Consider the following 20,941-nt stretch of genomic DNA (forward strand, 5'->3'; position numbering starts at 1 on the left):
GAGAGAACAGAGGACAGCAGCTGAGAACAATAGTTTTCGCTCCCGAACGTCTTTTACAACTAGCCAGGACCGTAAAATGAAATTGGCAGCAGCGTGGTAGCTAACGTTTCGAGAAGTCTGGGAACTGTTTGTCACTATTCAGACTCCAATGCTTGTTAATTTCGTCCGTAAGATGATTTATACGCACGAAGCAAATGCATAACTCATCTTCGATATTCTAATGGATAATCTAGGACTCAGACAAGAAACGTCACAACACACACTTGCATTTTGTTTATTTAACTCACTTGTTTATTGTATTAAGTACATAACTGCGAAGGTAGCATACCAGATTAGTCTGTGGTCCGGGATTTATCTCGACGAGCGTGCGTCATCGACCACTAAACATCTTAGAAATCAAATGAAATGGTCGTGTGACATTGTTGGCCGCGAGGCCCTGTCCGGGGAAGTTCGGCCGCTTATTTCAGGTGACGCAAGATTGGGCGACTTGCGCTTCAGTGATGATATGATGCTGACGACAACATAACACCCAGTCCACGGGCGGAGAAAATCTTCTACCGGCCGGGAATCGATCCCGGGTCCGCTGCATAGTAGGCAAGCACATTACCACTCGGCTAAGCAGCCGGACTAACATCTTAGAATTTCATTGTTATTTGGATCATAAAGGCAGGTTACGTCCGTTAGCACAAGCAAGAGTAAACGTCACTGATTGAGGATAGCTGTGGAACAACGTACAGTTGACTACATGCATATTTTCGTGCAAATAGTATGATAATTTTGACAGTTAATGGTTCAAAAAAATGGTTCAAATGGCTCTGAGCACTATGGGACTTAACATCTTAGGTTATCAGTCCCCTAGAACATAGAACTACTTAAACCTAACTAACCTAAGGACATCACACACATCCATACCCGAGGCAGGATTCTAACCTGCGACCATAGCAGTCCCGCGGTTCCAAACTGCAGCGCCTAGAACCGCACGGCCACTGCGGCCGGCGACAGTTAATGAACACTTGTAAGGTAATAAAATCACTGTAGGTCGTTTTTATGTCATTTCACATACTTGGGTGTAACCGAGACAAAGTGGGAAGTTAATGGTAGAATGGTGTGCAGGCCTACATAAAGACGGCAACCCCTCTTAAAGACAAAGACCATTTCTAAATTGATAATCAAACCTCAGATGCTTTGATTTGACAAATGTCTCCAAAATCGGCTTGAAGCCTGAGAGGGTATAGACACTTACATGGCAGCTGTCGGAATGAAGTATATTCTACATACACGTATTGAAAAAGCTACAGTCATGACAAGTCAAACAGACAAGAAAAAGTTAGTATACAGACATAAAAAATTAGGAATCTTGCCACTGCCACCTTCTCCTCTCCCGCTACTCCTCCGGAGGCCATACCAAGAAACTTACGCTACTGGCCATTAAAATTGCTACACCAAGAAGAAATGCAGATGATAAACGGGTATTCATTGGAGAAATATAATATACCAGAACTGACATGTGATTGCATTTTCACGCAATTTGGGTGCATAGATCCTGAGAAATCAGTACCTAGAACAACCACTTCTGGCCGTAATAACGGCCTTGATACGCCTGGGCATCCAGTCAAACAGAGCTTGGATGGCGTGTACAGGTACAGCTGCCCATGAAGCTTCAACACGATACCACAGTTCATCAACAGTAGTGACTGGCGTATTGTGACGAGCCAGTTGCTCGGCCACCATTGACCAGACGTTTTCAATTGGTGAGAGATCTGGAGAATGTGCTGGCCAGGGCAGCAGTCTAACATTTTCTGTATTCAGAAAGGCCAGTACAGGACCTGCAACATGTGGTCGTGCATTATCCTGCTGAAATGTAGGGTTTCGAAGGGATCGAATGAAGGGTAGAGCTGCGGGTCGTAACACATCTGAAATGTAACGTCCACTGTTCAAAGCGCCGTCAGTGCGAACAAGAGGTGACAGAGACGTGTAACCAATGGCACCCCATACCATCACGCCACGTGATACGCCATTATGGCGATGACGAATACACGCTTCCAATGTGCGTTCACCGTGATGTCGCCAAACACGGATGCGACCATCATGATGCTGTAAATATAATCTGGATTCATCCGAAAAAATGACGTTTTGCCATTCGTGCACCCAGGTTCGTCGTTGAATACACCATCGCAGGCGCTCCTGTCTGTGGTGCAGCGTCAAGGGTAACCGCAGCCATGGTCCCCGAGCTGATAGTCCATGCTGCTACAAACGTCGTCGAACTGTTCGTGCAGATGGTTGTTGTATTGCAAACGTCCCCATATGTTGACTCAGGGATCGAGACGTGGCTACACGATCCGTTACAGCCATGCGGATAAGATGCCCGTCATCTCGACTGCTAGTGATACGAGGCCGTTGGGATCCAGCACGGCGTTCCGTATTACCCTCCTGAACCCATCGATTCCATATTCTGCTAACAGTCATTGGATCTCGACCAACGCGAGCAGCAATGTCGAGATACGATAAACCGCAATCGCGACAGGCTACAATCCGACCTTTATCAAAGTCGAATACGTGATGGTATGTATTTCTCCTCCTTACACGAGGCATCACAACAACGTTTCACCTGGCAACGCCGCGGTCAACTGCTGTTTGTGCATGAGAAATCGGGTGGAAACTTTCCTCATGTCAGCACGTGAATGCTCTGAAAAGCTAATCATTTGCATATCATAGTATCTTCTTCCTGTCGATTAAATTTCGCGTCTGTAGCACGTCATCTTTCTGGTGTAGCAATTTTAATGGCCAGTAGTGTATATTTCAAGCTGTTCTCGATTAAAGCCACACATGTTATGTGCTATAGCGTTGCATAACTGACAAACTCTGGGGCTACTGTGGAACCCATTTAGATGTAATAACAAGTAAAGCACTGCATGTGCCTTAGGAGTAGCGAAGCGGTGCAGTATCTGATGACATCCCGGTTCTGAGTCAGTCGTCAGTCGCCTGTAGTCGAAAGTTGGTTCACTCAGCGTCTCCTATAGGTGTTGGCCCGCGACAGCTGAATAGGTCATTTCAGCTGATGTCTCGTCACAGGCAGTTCAGTTGGGATTTCATCGAGGACTTGTTTGCAAGTAACAGAAGCGGACTGTATTGCTACATAGGAACTAAAATTACACAAAATGGGAGACAAAAGGGAGGCAATAAAGGAGCGTCCCATACTTTTCGTCAACAAAATAAATTTTTTGATGACACACGCAGGATCAGAATGAAGGAAGAGATATCTGAACCAAATAAATAGGAGAGTATCACTCCATATGAGTGAAACATGAGACAGAAATGATATTGTAAAGAAGGAATTGTGTACCCTAAAAAAATAGTAAGCAATGATGACGTAGATTGAGGAGATGAGGTAAGAATTGCAAGCTTGTTACAATGCGAAGAAAGTACCCTAAAAAGCTCATACTATTGAGAAAGATTGGTGGGCTACGAAGACCACATATAACACTGAAGATTACATGTAACTTCATGCCAGTTGAGAGAGTGGTAGAAAGAAAAACTTTGATCTGACAACTAAGCGTTTAATGAATACGCAGATATGAAGAGAGTGACGCAGTCGAGGAATTGTAGGGTGATATGATGACTGTAATTAAAAAAAGCCATAGGCTGGATTTAGATAGCGTACTACTGTTTCGGGTCATGGTGAATGCTCAGGACTATGCGTATTTCGGTTGAAGAGCCACATTTTACGTGTGTTACCGGTGGCAGGGGCAGCAGGGCGCCGTCGTAAAAACAGCGCAAGCAGGGTTGAGGTGTTGCGAATAACATAGCGCTGAAGACGTGCCAGAGCAGCAGGCAGTTTGATCTTACAAAGCAGCGCCCCTTCTGGATACAAACTGGTCACTCAGCCCCTAGGAGCAACGTGAGATGTCCAGCCAAATAAGGACGTCGCATTTGATAAAACTGGGCCTTCAGTCTAACAGCTGCTCAAGACTTTCAAAAGACGTTGCTACTTACCTTATATTAGGCTCTGCATTAGGCAGACTCTGAGATGTCTAAGTATTTCTTCTTCATATTTTTGGTTGATCAATCTACAGGGGCTAGAGAAAAGTATGGAAACACTGCAAAAAATGCATGCTTGAATATAAATACATATGATAGCCAAGCTTGCAGGGTGCGCTGTTGTATATGAGCACGAACGGCGCCATTGCGATGTCCTCAATACGTTGCAAGTACACTGTTCTGTGTACTTGTGAGTGCTTTGTCAGGGCTAAGTGAATTCGATCGTGGACATATTGTTGGCGCTCGTATGGTTGGTGCTTCCGTAACCAAGGTAGCCGAAGTGTTCAGTGTTTCAAGAGGAACCGTATCGAAGATATATACCGAATACAGAGAGAGCCGAAAAAGATCGTCAGCCAAGTCACATCGCAGACGAAAGTGTGAGTTCAGTGACAGTGACAGGCGGTCACTGATGACGACTTTGACAAAAAATAAGTCTCTTCAGAACTGAAGGTCGCAGTCGCGAACCCTGTCAGCAACAAAACAACATGAAAGGATCTGCATAAGCAGGGAATTGCAGGTCAAACTGGAATTCCAAAACCGCTCGTCAGTGATGCAAATGATCGCTACAGGAAAACGTGCCACTGAAGCATAAGACCTGGATTGTGGAGCAGTGGAAAAAAAAATCATTTGGTCGGATGAGTCTTGTTGCACACGGTTCCCAGTAATTGACAGAGTTCATGTCCCAAGGGTGAAGTTTGGCGGGGGCTCGGTAAAGATTTGGTAAGTCATGTAGTGGTTTTCCATGGGCCCCATGGTCACTCTGCAAGGCAGCATCACTGTCAACGGTTATGTGACAATTTTGGCTGATCAGGTTTGCCACGTCGTACATTGTTGATTCCCCAATGATGACGCAGCGCTCCAGGATGACGAGGCTCCTGTTCACACAACTCGCGTCGCCCAGGACTCGTTCTGCGAGCACGAGGATGAATTGCCGCATCACCCCTGACCACCACAATCATTTGCAGGAAGAATGGTAAAAGATTGCCTTGAAAACCATGCAGGCTCTGTATCTATCGATTCGGAGACGACTGGAAGCTGTTTTGAAACATCCGCTTGCCTACACCGTATTAGGTCTAGTAGATAGTGTCGGAAGTTCCATTCGGCTTTTCGCGGATGATGCTGTAGTATACAGAGAAGTTGCAGCATTAGAAAATTGTAGCGAAATGCAGGAAGATCTACAGCGGATAGTCATTTGGTGCAGGGAATGGAAACTGACCCTTAACATAGACAAATGTAATGTATTGACAATACATAGAAAGGAGGATCCTTTAGTGTATGATTATATGATAGCGAACAAACACTGGTAGCAGTTACTTCAGTAAAATATCTGGGAGTATGCGTACGGAACGATTTGAAGTGGAATGATCATATAAAATTAATTGTTGGTAAGGCGGGTGCCAGGTTGAGATTCATTGGGAGAGTCCTTAGAAAATGTAGTCCATCAACAAAGGAAAAAATGGCTCTGAGCACTATAGGACTTAACTTCTAAGGTCATCAGTCCCCTAGAACTTAGAACTACTTAAACCTAACTAACCTAAGGACATCACACACATCCATGCCCGAGGCAGGATTGGAACCTGCGACCGTAGCGGTCGCGCGGTTCCAGACTGTAGCGCCTTTAACCGCTTGGCCACCAAGGCCGGCCATCAACAAAGGAGGTGGCTTACAAAACACTCGTTCGACCTATACTTGAGTATTGCTCATCAGTGTGGGATCCGTACCAGATCGGGTTGACGGAGGAGATAGAGAAGATCCAAAGAAGAGCGGCGCATTTCGTCACAGGGTTATTTGGTAAGCGTGATAGCGCTACGGAGATGTTTAGCAAACTCGAGTGGCAGACTCTGCAAGAGAGGCGTTCTGCATCGCGGTGTAGCTTGCTGTCCATGTTTCGAGAGGGTGCGTTTCTGGATGAGGTATCGAATATATTGCTTCCCCCTACTTATACCTCCCGAGGATATCACGAATGTAAAATTAGAGAGATTCGAGCGCGCACGGAGGCTTTCCGGCAGTCATTCTTCCCGCGAACCATACACGACTGGAACAGAAAAGGGAGGTAATGACAGTGGCATGTAAAGTGCCCTCCGCCACACACCGTTGGGTGGCTTGCGGAGTATAAATGTAGATGTAGAATTGTTTTTAGTTTCCATATTTTTTCCCAACCTCAGTAATTTAAAAAAAAAAAAAAGAGTTGATGCTTTTATAAAATTTGGACACTGTTCTCCTATCATTCGATACGTATATGATTTCGATTGAATGATTTCTAAATAGAGAGACAGAATTCCATTGTTGTTTGTAAATACAACAGATAAAAGTGACGGAAGTAATCCACCGAGACATGCACGCTGCCGCTGATCAACAACTCCTTGACGCCACGTTCGGATATTTAAGCAACACTGCAGGCGGTACCGCATACATCTTCCCCGTGTTGTGGTGCAGCGGACAGTAAAAATAACGCGAACACAGTGTGGCGTGCGTCATATCCGTCAGATTCCTGGCGAGCTCGGCGGGCGGCAGACGCCTGCTCCCCGTTCCCCGCCCACGTTAAACTTCCCACGTGCCCGCCCTGACTCTCGCATGCAGGGCTGTTATCTTCAGCTCTTCGTTCCCAAAATGTTGCCAGCATTCTTCGCCAAGTAATGTTACAGAGCGGAAGTCGATAGAGAAAGCTACTTTCGCTTGTTACCTTCCTAGCCTTTCCATTTCGTCTTTCAGTTCTATTCTAGTTTCGTACAGTATTTACACTGAGGTGAAAAGAAAAGTCATTGGCGGTAGTATCGTGTGCACAGGAAATAAGAGCACTGCATTGGCAAAGCTGTCTTTTGTACCCAGGTGATTCGTGTGAAAAGGTTTCCAGCGTGGTTACGTCCGCATGACGGGAATTAAGACTTTGAATGCGGAATGGCGGATGGAGGTAGAGACATGGGAGGTTCCATTTCGGAAATCGTTAGGGAATTCAACATTCCGAGATCCACAGGTCAAGGGTGCGCCCAGAATACGAGATTCCAGGCATTATCTCTCGTCACGGACAACGTAGTCCACCGAAGGACAATTGGAGCGAATGATTTGGCCACCCAAATCGCCCGACATGAATCCCAAAAAAACGTTTATGGGACGTAATGGAGAGGTAAGTCCGTGCACTAAATCCTGTACTGGCAACACTTTTGCAATTATGGACAGCTATGGAGGCAGTATGGCTCAGTATTTAAGCAGACGCCGGCGGGAGTGGCCGAGCGGTTCTGGGCGCTACAGTCAAAACCGCGGGACCGCTACGGTCGCAGTTTCGAATCCTGCCTCGGGCATGGATGTGTGTGATGTCCTTAGGTTAGTTAGGTTTAAGTAGATCTAAGCTCTAGGGGACTGATGACCTCAGATGTGGAGAGACGAACTAAACCACTCCTCGGACTGCAGACCACAATAACAAAAGCAGTGATCCAGTTGTCTAGCAAGTGTGAAGTAATACTAAGGCAACCGGTTTCCATAGAGCAAATTCCTACAGGCAAGAAACGTGAGGAGCAAAACGGGTAGCCTTACATTTATGTTTTGCTGTATTCTGACGTCTTCTAGACACACAGAGAGTCTTGTGAGCCATGTGAAGGTTTGTGTGACCCACTTACGAAGACGAACTGAAGTAGGCCGTGTTGGGATGCACTGCGGGCGGCCCATGACTCATCTCCCTAGAGATATGACCCCAGGATATAATCTTCCAGCCATATTTGTTAATCTAAATATGCTGCTTCAAGGCTGACATGAGGCTCAGAATTTTTCCGTTGACTGCAGTCCACAGTTTTCACATAAATGGTATTTTATCACTTCCTCAGGCCACACGAAATATCTGTGGAAAGAAAATAAACGTAAGCTTGGCCTTTACAAAACTACCTTCTATCGGACAGATCTGTCGTTGGATTCTTTCGAATAAAATATACTAGAATTATCAGAAAATAAGACGTTTTGAGATAAAAATAAAAAAATACAGAAAAACCATGTTTTATTACATTAATTCAATGAATTACATATATTCGTTTGGGGGTTAGCGTTTTATATAGTGTTTCCTGGAAAAACAAAACCGTCTCTTAAAGATAAATCTGTAAGCAATAAGAAGAAATTCTTAAATTCAGTATCAGTCTTACTGACTAAACGCATCACTGTAAATTATTGCAGCGCTTCGACGTCAACTTTTCTACATTTTCATATCCTCGGTCAAAATTAACACAATTCGCAGTGCTGTGTGTACCTCACCAAGCAAACGTACACTGACAGCATGGAGACCGCATGCCATATTCTTCTTCTGTAGCGTTTCTCCAGAATAGTGCCAGGATCTGTTGAGTGGATTCGCTGTCTTCATTTCGTTCGATCGTGGATCATGTCTGAAGGAAGATTTACAGCCTTTAGGTCGTTGTGGAGATTGTCACCGCATTGCTGTCTTTGTCGTCCCTTGCTTCTGTCTCGTACGACTTCAAATGTGTATGTTTGCTTTTGCAATGGTATCGCCCTCTTCAGAGCAGCACATGTCCAAACCATTGCAGACGGCTTTCTCGCATTTTCTTCTGTATCGGTGCGACGCCGAAACATTGCCCGATAGTGTCGTTCGGAACTTGATCCAGTCGAGTGATGCCACCTGTACGTCTAAGCATCTTAGTCTCAGTGACCCCCGATCGTCGTTCTGTCTCTTTTTGTAACTGGAGAACACTCGAGGCCGTAGATAGCAACAGGAAGAGTGACAGCCCGGTAGATATTGACTTCAGATGGTCCTTATGCCGACGATCGCATGTGGAGACTTTTTTCACTTAGCACTTCATCGTGGCTGGGAGCGTCCTTTTGTTGCCCTCGTCTGCAAGCTGCCCATCGCCGGAGATTGTAGAAGCAAGATACTTAAATTTTGATACTGAGGGTAGGTCTTCTCCGTCAACGCTGATGGTCCCAACGTCTCGCGCATCTGATGTCACGTACTCAGTTTTCATTTTGCTGATATGCAGGCCATATCGCGCGAGTCGGAGGTTTCACTCTTGTGTTCATTGCTGGAGATCAAACTTGTTCTCCACAGCCAACATGACATCAGCATAGAGAAGTATACATTGCAGTGGCATGTGCAGGTCTGATGTGTCCGTCAGAAGAATAAGCAGTGGTGATAAAGCTGAGCCTTTGTGGATTCATACTGTGATGCGAAAGAAATTTGACACTCCTGCAGCCACTTGGACATACCTTCTCGGTTGTACATACAGAAGCGGTACGCAGTAGACTAGGTACTCTTGGAATGCCATGGTCTCGAAGCGCTAACCACATCACGGCAGCTGGTATCCGATCGAAAGCCTTTCCGAGGACTAGAAAAGCACTGTACGGTGGCTTGTTCTTTTCGCAGTATATTCAACGAGCAGCCGCGCAGTGTCGATTGCGTCAGCTGTGCTACAATTTTTCATAAATCCAGCTCGATTCTTTGTGATCTGAGCCATCTCGCGAATCCTTTTGTCGAGAAAGCGTTCAAAGATCTTCATCGCATGTCTCAGTAATCTGACTGGGTGTTAATCAGAACACTGAGCAGGGCTTACTTTCTTTTTGAAGGTTGGTGCAGTGATGCCCCACGGCCAATCTGTTGGTATTCTAATGATGAAGTGTAAACAGATCGTGCTTTTCCCATTTCTTTCATCGGCTACTGTATGTTCACGGGAGCCCCAACTGTGATCTAATGGAAGTGCTCTGTGCCTGTTTCAGAATCCAGGAGTTGGATGGCGGGTTCTTCGAAAAGTTCGGCTCGCTGCTGAAGGAGCAGGCGGACCAGGAGGCGGCTGCGGACGAGCGCGCCCTGCAGGGCGGCTCTGGCGATGGCGGCGCTGATGCTGGCCACGGAGCCGACGTGTCGGCGGGGGAGGACGCCGCTGCCGCCGCTGCCGGCGAGGGCGATGGCGAGGCGGAGGGCGGCGCCCAGCCGCCGCCCACGGACTCGGACTCTGAGCCCGAAGAGACGGACAAGCAGCAGTTCATCTCGGACGCCATGGGCTGGAACGTGAGTACCCTCTGTGTCTGTCTACGCGCACAGTGCCTGCCGATCTACTGCTCTAATGGAATATGAGGTTCTCCAGGCAACGTTGCCGATGTACACTTACGGGGAGAACCATGATCTAATTTGCGAGGTACTTAGCTCAGTGGAAGAGCAGCCAAAATCAAATCTTTTAGTCAATTGTATTTCATCTCTATTCGATGTACGAGGTCTGTTCAAAAAATTACAGAACTTATTCCACAAAATTTTTCTACTCTTACCTTTCACTTATTGTGCATAGTCTCCTTCAAAATACTTTCCTTCACAATTGATACACCGCTCCCAACGAAGTTTACCCTCCCGGAAGCAGTCTTGCTTGCTGGGTCTGGTGAAGCGCCGTCGTCTGCGAATTTCTTTTTTTTTTTTTTTATCGCGTCTATCGTTGCAAATCTTCGTTCTTTCAACGCAAGAGGCAGGTCTGGAGAGTACAGAGGATGAGGCAGAACAGTGATTTCGTTTTTTGTGCAATAGTCTCGCTCCAACACGGATGAATGTGCTGATGCGTTATCGTGGTGCAAGAGCATTGAATTATCCTCGCACATTTCAGGCCGTTTCCTTGTCACATTTTCTTATAGGCGTCGCAGCATGTCCTGATGTACCATAGATTATCAGTTTGTCAGTGTGGCACAAATTTGTGATTAACTAATCCCTCAAAATCAAAGAAAACTGTCACCATGGCTTTGACATTTGACCTGACTTGATGAGCATTTTTTGGTCTAGGAGAACCTTCCCCGACCCATTGTGAAGACTGAACCTTGGTTTTAGCATTGTAACCGAAGACCCAGGTCTCATCACCAGTTACGATTCCCTTAAGGAACATCTCGTTCTCATTTGCGCTATCCAAAAGCTCTTCACAGGTTGCGAAGCAAAGGTCTTTCTGGTCTTGACTCATGAACCATGGCAGTAGCTTGGTGGCAACACGATGCATTCCAAGATCAGCATTTCGTGGCATGATCCAACTGAAATGTTACATTCTTCTGCAATCTCTCGGACAGTCAGTTTTCGATTGGCACGCACAATTTCGTTGACGTTCCTGACATGAGCGTCGTTGCTAGGCGTCGAAGGACGTCCTGAACGAGAGTCATCTTCAACTTCTGTCCGACTATATTTAAATCGTGTGAACCATTCGTAACACCGAGTACGGCTTAAGCAGTCATCACCGTAGGCTTCCTGCACCATTTAGTATGTCTCTGAAAGGAGTTTCCTCAGGTTCATGAAAAATTTAATGCAGAATCGTTGTCCTTGTAACTCTGCCATATCAAAAGTCGCTAGTCGAGCGACACATCGTTCTATTCAATACAGCAATGGACAGTAACAAACATAAAGCAATTAAACTTCTGGCAGTTTCACAAACACAGGTGGGTCCAAGGATGCCAACCGCATTTCACTCCAAAACACCATTGGCGCGAAATTACGAATGTTCCGGAATTTTTTGAACAGACATCGTATTCCTCTGTTCTTAAACTTTCACCTGTAGCACCATATTTTAAAAACTTAGCTTCTTGTCGCCCACCTTTCATTTCAATAAAAGGCGAACAGCACTTGATTCAATACCACACCACCTGTTTCAAACGAAAGTACGATCATGTAGAGCGTGATACGAAGTGGGTGACTGGATGAAGGATTTCTTGATAGGAAGGACGCAGCATGTTCTCTTGCTTTCGACAGACGTCTCACACAGCGATCTGTGGCAGTAATAACATCGTGGATTAGTGTTACAGAGGACTGCCATCCAGAGTTATGTTGTCCGTGATTTCCCTAAGTCGCTTAAGGCAAACGTCGACCGATTTCCTTCCCAATTCTTCCCTTCCGGAAAATTAAACCGTAATCTTCCTTCCTTCCTTCGGGTGAATCCCAAGAAGTGAGTCGAGTTCCGTGCTTCTCATTTTGTATATCAATAAGCAGACAGACAATGTTAATAGCAACCTCTGACTTTTGCAAGTGATGCAGTTATCTGTAATGAACTACTACCAGAGAAAAGTTGCATAGATATCCACTCATTCAAGTGGTGTAAAGATTAGGAAATTGCTTTAAATGCCCAGAAAAATAAAATTGTGAACTTATAAAACGCAAGAAAGCAGTGCTTTTTTTACTCATCAGTCTTCTGACTGGTCTTATGCAGTCCACCACGAATTCCTGTCTTGTGCCAACCACTTCACCTCAGAATAGCACTTTCACCCTGCGTCCTCAATTATTTGTTGGATGTATTCCAGCCTCTATTTTCCCCTTCAGTTTTTATCATTCACAGCTCCCCTAGTACAGTGGAAGTGATTTGCAGATGTCTTAATACAAGTCCTATCATCCTGTCCCATCTTCTTGCCAATGTTTTCCGGATGTTGCTTTCTTCTCTGCGAGTAATCTATTTCCTTATCTTATCATTCCACCTAATTTTCAACATTCTTCTGTGGTACTAAATCTCATATGCTTCCATTCTATTCTTTCCTGGTTTTCCTATCTTAACGATACAATGTTGTGCTCCAAACTTACATTCCCAGAAATTACTTCCTCAAATTAAGGCCGATGTTTGATACTATACTTGTTTTGAGCAGGAATTCCCCTTTTGCCAGTGTAGTCTGCTTTTTATACCCTCTTTGTTTCGTCCATCATGTGATACTTTGCGTCCAAGGCATAGTAATGCTTCGCTTCACCTACTTCGTGGTTACTAATTTGCTGTCAAATTTATAGGTAATCTCATTTCTGTTAATACTCATTCCTTGCGTCTTTCGCGGATTTATTCTCAACCGATTTTCTGTACTCAATTTTCATTCCATTCCACATATCCTTTAATTCTTTTTCTCTTTCACTGAGGACACACTAAATCTACACTGAAGAGCCAAAGAAACTAGTACACCTGCCTGATATCGTGTTGGACCCACGCGAGTACGCAGAAGTGCCGCAACACGACGTGGTATGGGCTCGGCTGATGTCTGAAATAGTGGTGGAGGGAACTGAAACCATGAATCCTGCAGGGCTGTCCATAAATCAGGAAGAATACGGGGGGGGGGGGGGGGGGGGTGGAGATCTCTTCTGAACAGCACGTTGCAAGGCATCCCAGAGAAACTCAATAATGTTCATGTCTGGGAAGTTTGGTGGCAAGCGGAAGTGTTTAAACTCAGAAGTGTGTTCCTGGAAGGACTCTGTATTATTTCTGGACGTGTGGGTTGTCACATTGTTCTGCTGGAATCACCCAAGTCCGTAGGAATGCACAATGTACATGAATGGATGCAGGTGATCAGACAGGATGCTTACGTACGTCTCACCTGTCAGAGTCGTGTCTAAACGTATCAGCGGTCCCATATCACTCCAGCTGAACGCGCCCCATACAATTACAGAGCCTCCACCAGCTTGAACAGTCCCCTGCTGACATGCAGAGTCCATGGATTCATGAAGTTGCCTCCATACCCGGGCACGACCGTCCGCTCGATACAATTTGAAACGAGACTCGCCCGACCAAGCAATATGTTTCCCGTCATCAATAGTGCAATGTCGGTGTTGACGGGCCCAGGCGAGGCGTAAAGCATTGTGTCGTGTAGTGATCAAGGATACACGAGTGGGTCTTCGGCTCTGAAGGCCCGTATCGATGATGTTTCATTGAATGGTTCGCACGGGGACACTTATTGATGGCCCAGCACTGAAATCTGCAGCAATTTGCGGAAGGATTGCACTTCTGTCACGTTGAACGATTCTCTTCAGTCGTCGTTGGTCCCATTCTTTCAGGGTCTTTATCTGGCCATAGCGATGTCGGAGATCTGATGTATTGCGGGATTCCAGATATCCACGGTACACTCGTGAAATGGTCGTGCGAGGAAATCCCCACTTCATCGCTACCTTGGAGATTCTGTGTCCCAACGCTCGTGCGCCGACAATACCACTTTCCAACTCACTTAATTCTTGATAACCTTCCATTGTAGCTGCAGTACCCGATCTAATAGCTGCGCCTCACTTGTTGTCTTATATAGGCGTTTCCGATGGCAACGCCGTATTCTGCCTGTTTAAATATCTCTGTATTTGAATACGCACGATTATACCAGTTTCTTTGGCGCTTCAGTGTATAACATCAATGCGTCACATTTGGAATCATTGAACTCATTCAAGTAGTTGAGCATAACAATTTGCGTGAATGTGTAATGGAATAATGACATAGACTCAATACACTGAGGTGGACAAAAGTCATGGGATACCTCCTGATATCGTTTCGGATATCGTTTTTCCCAGTGTAGTGCAGCAACTCGACGTGGCATGGTCTCAACAAGTCGTTGGAAGTCCCCTGCAGACATGTTGAAATTAGAAAAGTGTTCCCGGTGCAAGATTTTGCGCACTAACTGAGCTCTCGATCATGTCATGTAAATGTTAGATGGGATTCACGTCGGGTGATCTGGGTGACCAAACCATTCGGCCGTATTGTTTAGAATGTCCTTCAAATGAAGAGCCACACGCGAACCCTACCATCATCTCTTACCAACTTAAATCGGTACTCGTGTGATCAGGCCGCGGTTTTCCAGACGCCTAGGGTCGAACCGATATGGTCACGAGCCCAGGAGAGGCGCTGCAGGCGATGTCGTGTTGTTAGCAAAGGCACTCGAGCCGGTCGTCTCCTGCCATAGCCCATGAACGCCAAATTTCACTTCACTGTTCTAACGGATACGTTCGTCGTACGTCCAACATTGATTTCTGCGGTTATTTAACGCCGTATTGCACTTAAAACTCTACACAAACGCTGCTCCTCTCGGTCGTTAAATGAAGGTCGTCGGCAACTGCGGTGTCCGTGGTGAGAGGTTATGCCTGAAATTTTGTATTCTCGACACATCTTTGGCACTGTGGCTCTCGGAATATTGAATTCCCTAACGATTTCCGAAATGGAATGTCCGATACGCCTAGGTCCAACTAGCATTCCGCGTTCAAAATCTGTTAATTCCCATCGTGCGGCCATAACCACATAGGAAACATTTTCATATGAGTAACCTGAGAACAAATTACAGTTCCACCAACGCACAACCTTTTGCACGCGATGCTACCGCCATCTGCATATGTGCTTATCGCTATCCCATGGCTCTTGTCACCTCAGTGTAATAGATGAAGCTGGTTCAGCCCATGGTTTGACGTTTGATGTTGGAAAAACTCAGTATAGAAAACAGGTTGCTTACAAAACACGGTGGAGACACATCCTAGAATATTGCTAAAGGTTATCAAATACGACTGAATGCACACACAGAATGGCAACTCGGCCGGCCGGAGTGGCCGAGCGGTTCTAGGCGCTACAGTCTGGAACTGCGCGACCGCTACGGTCGCAGGTTCGAATCCTGCCTCTGGCATGGATGTGTATGATGTCCTTAGGTTAGTTAGGTTTAAGTAGTTCTAAGTTCTAGCGGACTTATGACCTCAGCAGTTGAGTCCAATAGTGCTCAGAGCCATTTGAACCATTTTGAATGGCAACTCATGGACGAGTGTCACGCAACTTCCGTGACATTGGCAGCCACTTGATGAAAGAAAATTCGAAAATCTGCTTAAAAGGTTTCAAGAACCTTATTAATCGATGAGTCTAGGAATGTACTACTCTCTTGCTTGTCACTCCCGCACGGGCCACGAAGATCAGTATTAACTTACAGCAGGCACAGAGGTGTTTAAGAAGTCATTCTTCTCGCGCTTTGTACTTGCGTGGGAGGGGAAGAAAACTTAATGTGTTACAGTACAGTGGGAAGTACTATTTGCAGTTAACTTCAGTGGTTTGCATCGATTGTAAGTGTAGAAAACTCTTTTCTAAAAGACTCCTTTATACTTAAATTTACATTAGAAGTTGCATATTTCTCTCTTATGTCTGATTTTGCTGTTGCCAGGTTGCATTTTATGTTCATTACTTCTAGCTCTTATAATGCTGATAATACGATGGATATATTTTGGAGCAGTGGTGAACAAAGTGAGATCTAATTCGATTTAATAACTATACTCACATTACACGAAATTTATAGTCTGTCACCTTGATCAGTGTTGATTAAGTAGTATTATCTGACGTTTACGTATATGGTTCGATTCAAAGCCATAAACTGAAATTTGATATCTAAATGTGCTTGGCAGCATGGATAGCTGTTCCCTAGCTATCCTGACAATGTCTCTGAATAGTTTCACCACTATTACGAAAACGTAAGACACGTTAATAGATTTTATACGTCGTATTTTTATTTTATTTTATTTACGCGTCAAGTTCCGTAGGACCAAATTGAGGAGCAAATCTCCAAGGTCATGGAACGTGTCAGTACATGAACTTAACAACATAAAAGTAATAACAGATAAAAAAGAAATGTTCATGAACCTGCAAGAAAATCAGTCCATAAGTTTAAGCAAACGCTATCAGCTATACAATGAGAATCAGCTTAATTTTTCAAGGAACTCCTCGACAGAATAGAAGGAGTGACCCATGAGGAAACTCTTCAGTTTCAATTTGAAAGCGCGTGGATTACTGCTAAGATTTTTGAATTCGAGTGGCAGCTTATTGAAAATGGATGCAGCAGTATACTGCACACCTTTTTGCACAAGAGTTAAGGATGTCCGATCCAAACGGAGGTTTGATTTCTGCCGAGTATTAACCGAGTGAAAGCTGCTTATTGTTGGAAATAAACTAATATTGATAACAAGAAACGACAATAAGGAATATACATATTGAGAGGCCAATGTCAAAATACCCAGACTCGTGAACAGAGGTCGACAAGAGGTTCGTGAACTTACACCACTTATTGCCCGAACCGCCCGTTTCTGAGCCAAAAATATCCTTCTAGAATGGTAATAGTTACCCCAAAACATAATACCATACGACATAAGTGAATGAAAATAAGCAAAGTAGACTAATTTACGTGTCGAAATATCACTCACTTTCGATACCGTTCGAATAGTGAAAATGGCAGTATTAAGTCTTTGAACAAGATCCTGAACGTGGGCTTTCCACGACAGCTTACTATCTGAACACCTAGGAATTCGAACTGTTCAGTTTCACTAATCATATGCCCGTTCTGTGAGATTAAAACGTCAGGTTTTGTCGAATTGTGTGTTAGAAACTGTAAAAACCGAGTCTTACTGTGATTTAACGTTAATTTTCTACAAGCCATGAGCTGAGGTCATGTACTGCACTACTTGAAACCGTGTCAATGTTGCACACAACATCCTTTACTACCAAGCTAGTGTCATCAGCAAACAGAAATATTTTAGAGTTACCCATAATACTTGAGGGCATATCATTTATATAAATAAGGAACAGGAGCGGCCCCAACACTGATCCCTGGGGCACCCCCCACTTGACAGTAGCCCACTCAGATCCCACATCACAGCCGTTATCAACATTGTGAATAATGACCTTTTGCTGCCTGTTGCTAAAGTAAGAGGTGAACCAATTGTGAGCTACTCCCCTTATTCTGTAATGGTCCAACTTCTGGAGCAATATTGTGAGATCAACACAGTCAAATGCCTTTGTTAAATCAAAAAATACGCCAAGCGTTCGAAATTTTTTGTTTAGCCCATCCAGTACCTCACAGAGAAAAGAGAATATAGCATTTTCAGTTGTCAAACGACTTCTAAAGCCGAACTGTACATTTGATAGCAAATCGTCTGATATAAAATGGTCAATAACCTTACATACACAGCCTTTTCGATAACTTTTGCAAACACTGATGGCGTAGAAATAGATCTAAAATTATCTACATTATCCCTTTCTCCCTTTTTATAAAGCGGCTTTACTACTGAGTACTTTAATCGCTCAGGAAACTGACCATTCCTAAAGGAAAAATTACAAATATGGCTAAATACAGGGCTAACATGTGCAGCACAGTACTTTAATATTCTACTAGACACTCCATCATAACCATGAGAGTCCTTAGTCTTCAGTGATTTAATTATTTACTCAATCTCCCTCTTGTCTGTATCACAGAGGTATTTCAGACGTCGATCTCGGAAAGGCATTTGCTAAGAAATTTATATGATTTCCTGTAGAAACTAAATTTTTATTTAATTCACCAGCAATGCTCAGAAAATGGTTGTTAAATACTGTACATATATCTGATTTATGAGTAACAGAAATATTATTACTGCGAACTGACTTTATATCATCAACCTTGTGCTGCTGACCAGACACTTCCTTCACAACTGACCATATGGCTTTAATTTTATCCTGTGAATTAGCTATTCTATTTGCATACCACATACTTTTTGCCTTGCTAATGACATTTTTAAGCACCTTACAATACTGTTTGTAATGGGCTACTGTAGCTTGATTGTGACTACTTGTAACATTTTGATATAATTCCCGCTTTGTTCTACATGATATCCTTATCCCACTAGTCAGCCAACCGGGCTGTCCATTACTGCTAGTACCCCGTTTAGAATGTTGTAATGGAAAGAAACTCTCAAAGAGCATGAGAAATGTGTTATGGAAAGCATTGTATTTATCATCTATATTATCGGCACTATAAACATCTTGCCACTCTTGTTCCTTGACAAGTTTTGAAAAACTCTCTATCGCTGTTGAATTAACTTTCCTATGTAGTTTGTAATTAAATACGACATTGGTTTGAGTACAAAAACCTTTTGGTGTTAAAATTTGTGCATCATGGTCTGAAAGGCCATTCACCCTTTTACTAACAGAATGCCCATCTAGTAATGAAGAATGAATAAAAATATTGTCAATGACTGTGCTACTGTTCCCCTGCACCCTAGCTGGAAAAAAACAGTTTGCATCAGATCGTATGAATTTAGGAGATCTACCAACATCCTTTTTCTTACACAATCATGTACAAAATTAATATTGAAGTCACCACATATAACTACTTTCTAGTACTTCCTACAAAGTGAATCAAGAACCCTCTCTAGCTTAAGCAAAAATGCTCTGAAGTCGGAGTTAGGGGACCTATAAACAACAGCAATTAGAAGTTTAGTTTCACTAAATTCAACTAATGCTGCACAACTTTCAAATATCTGTTCAGTGCAGTGTCGTGATACGTCTATGGACTCAAATGGAATACTGTTTTTTACGTACAGAGCCACTCCCCCACCCCGCAAGGAACTCCTCAAGAAACAGCCAGCTAATCTGTAGCCTGGTAAAGGAAGCCTCTGAATTATCAAATTATTTAAGTGGTGCTCTGAAATACCAATAATTTCAAGTTAACATCTATTAGCAGTTCACTAACTGTATCTCTAATACCTCTTATATTTTGATGAAATATGCTAATTCCTTCTCTACCTGGAAGCATTACATCCTCTGGAGGTGAGCCCTTAGTTAGAGGCACTTCCTTTAAGCAGGTATACCTATCAGCTGACTTCAGTCTAAAAAAAGGTGCAGCTCTAACACGAACTACTACAGGAATTTTTCCATGAGTGATACCACTACCACCACCCACTACACTGTCACCTACAAGCTTAGCCAGCCTCCCCTTCCCATACCTATTGAGGTGCAGGCCATGCCTAGTGAAACACCATCTACTGATAGACCCAACTGGCACCACTGAGATGTGATCCATGCCCTCCGCCATCAGTGCCCTCCCCAGCCCCACGTTAACGCGCCTAACAGCCGCATTAAGGTGAGGCCGATCATGACGCTGAAACAGTTGCACGGAATGCACATTAGAGCCACCAGTCTGAGTAGCTATCTTAACCAAGTCATCACTGAAATCATATTCCCCGTCCCTATCGAGACTGTTCCCTGCTCCACCCACTATCACTACCTGATCCTCTTTCGTAAAATTCTTACATAACTCCCCTATGCTTTCAGTCACCTGAGCCAACTCTGTACTAGGCTTCACATGCTGGTGACCTGGTACTCACTCCCAAGCACTTCCTGCAACTGTTGGCCCACACCTCTACCGTGGGAACTACCTAGCAGCAGAATCTTCTTTCTGCTAGACTTTGCAACTAACCTAGGCCTCCTAATTGCTGAGGACTGCTGCAAGTTACCTACATCTACGGCTACACAAGGCTCCTCTCCACTCAACTCTGACAGCTGGTCGTATCTATTGCATGTATGCAAAGTAAAACTATCTGAATACCTCCTCTTCCCAGCTACCTTCTTGCCAACTGCCAGTTCCCATTCCCCACCACCATTCACCCTCCTCAACCTATGTAGTTCCTCCTTTGCGCACTGTAACTGCACCTGAAGGGCACAGATCTTACGCTCCTGCTCCTCTATTAACTTGTTTCTACTACAGATTCTACATTCCCAGGAGAGGATCTCCCTAAAATGACCACTGGCTTCCCCACTGTATTCCCCCCAATGAAAATACTTTGAACAAATCCCACACCGTAATCCACTACTCACAAACCTACGACAGAGCCCACACTTTTCACTCATGATAAAATTTTACAGTTACTGAAAAAAACTATACGTCTACGTTACCAAAGTTCAGTTACACCAGTAGAACTATTTAAGAACTAACAATAATGATCTCGAAATTCTCTGCCTACTAAGAAAGCAGCTGCTTGTATTAATACTACTAATACACAGGCGATACCAATACCAGCAAAACTTCACAAAATTATTAGTTAAAACCAAAAAATTAAAACTACGACTGTAACACTAAGCGAAGTTAAAACACTAAATGAAAATTTCACTGAAATATTTCACTAGAAAAAATAATAAACGTCAGTTGAAAACTAAAGCACGAAATTTACTGAACGACTTCAACACACTGAAAACTCTATAAAACACAGCGAGAGAACGAATACACAAGTTTATTAAGTCGTTATTTCGCCACAAACGGCACGCAACACCGCTGAAATCTATTAAATTTAATAACTGTATTACAAAGCACAAATAAGTTTGTCAGTACTTAGCTTATAACCGATACAGCTGTAGTGCACGCCGCAAAATGTAAACACACTACTCGTAGCAAGCCTATA

The 20,941-nt window shown here is 44.1% G+C and overlaps 1 protein-coding gene across 4 annotated transcripts in view; it reads left to right on the forward strand.

Annotated features, from left to right (window-relative positions):
• Nucleotides 1–20,941, forward strand: part of LOC126185297 (protein unc-13 homolog 4B) — a 509,766-nt gene that overhangs the window by 401,604 nt on the left and 87,221 nt on the right. For all 4 annotated transcript variants that reach the window (XM_049928118.1, XM_049928117.1, XM_049928119.1 and 1 more), the window contains exon 2: nt 9,745–10,036. In XM_049928118.1, coding sequence (XP_049784075.1) covers nt 9,745–10,036 — 292 coding nt within the window. The remainder of the gene's footprint in view (nt 1–9,744; nt 10,037–20,941) is intronic.

Source organism: Schistocerca cancellata, chromosome 1 (genome assembly GCF_023864275.1).
Source record: "Schistocerca cancellata isolate TAMUIC-IGC-003103 chromosome 1, iqSchCanc2.1, whole genome shotgun sequence".
In the NCBI taxonomy this organism is placed as follows: Eukaryota; Metazoa; Arthropoda; class Insecta; order Orthoptera; family Acrididae; genus Schistocerca; species Schistocerca cancellata.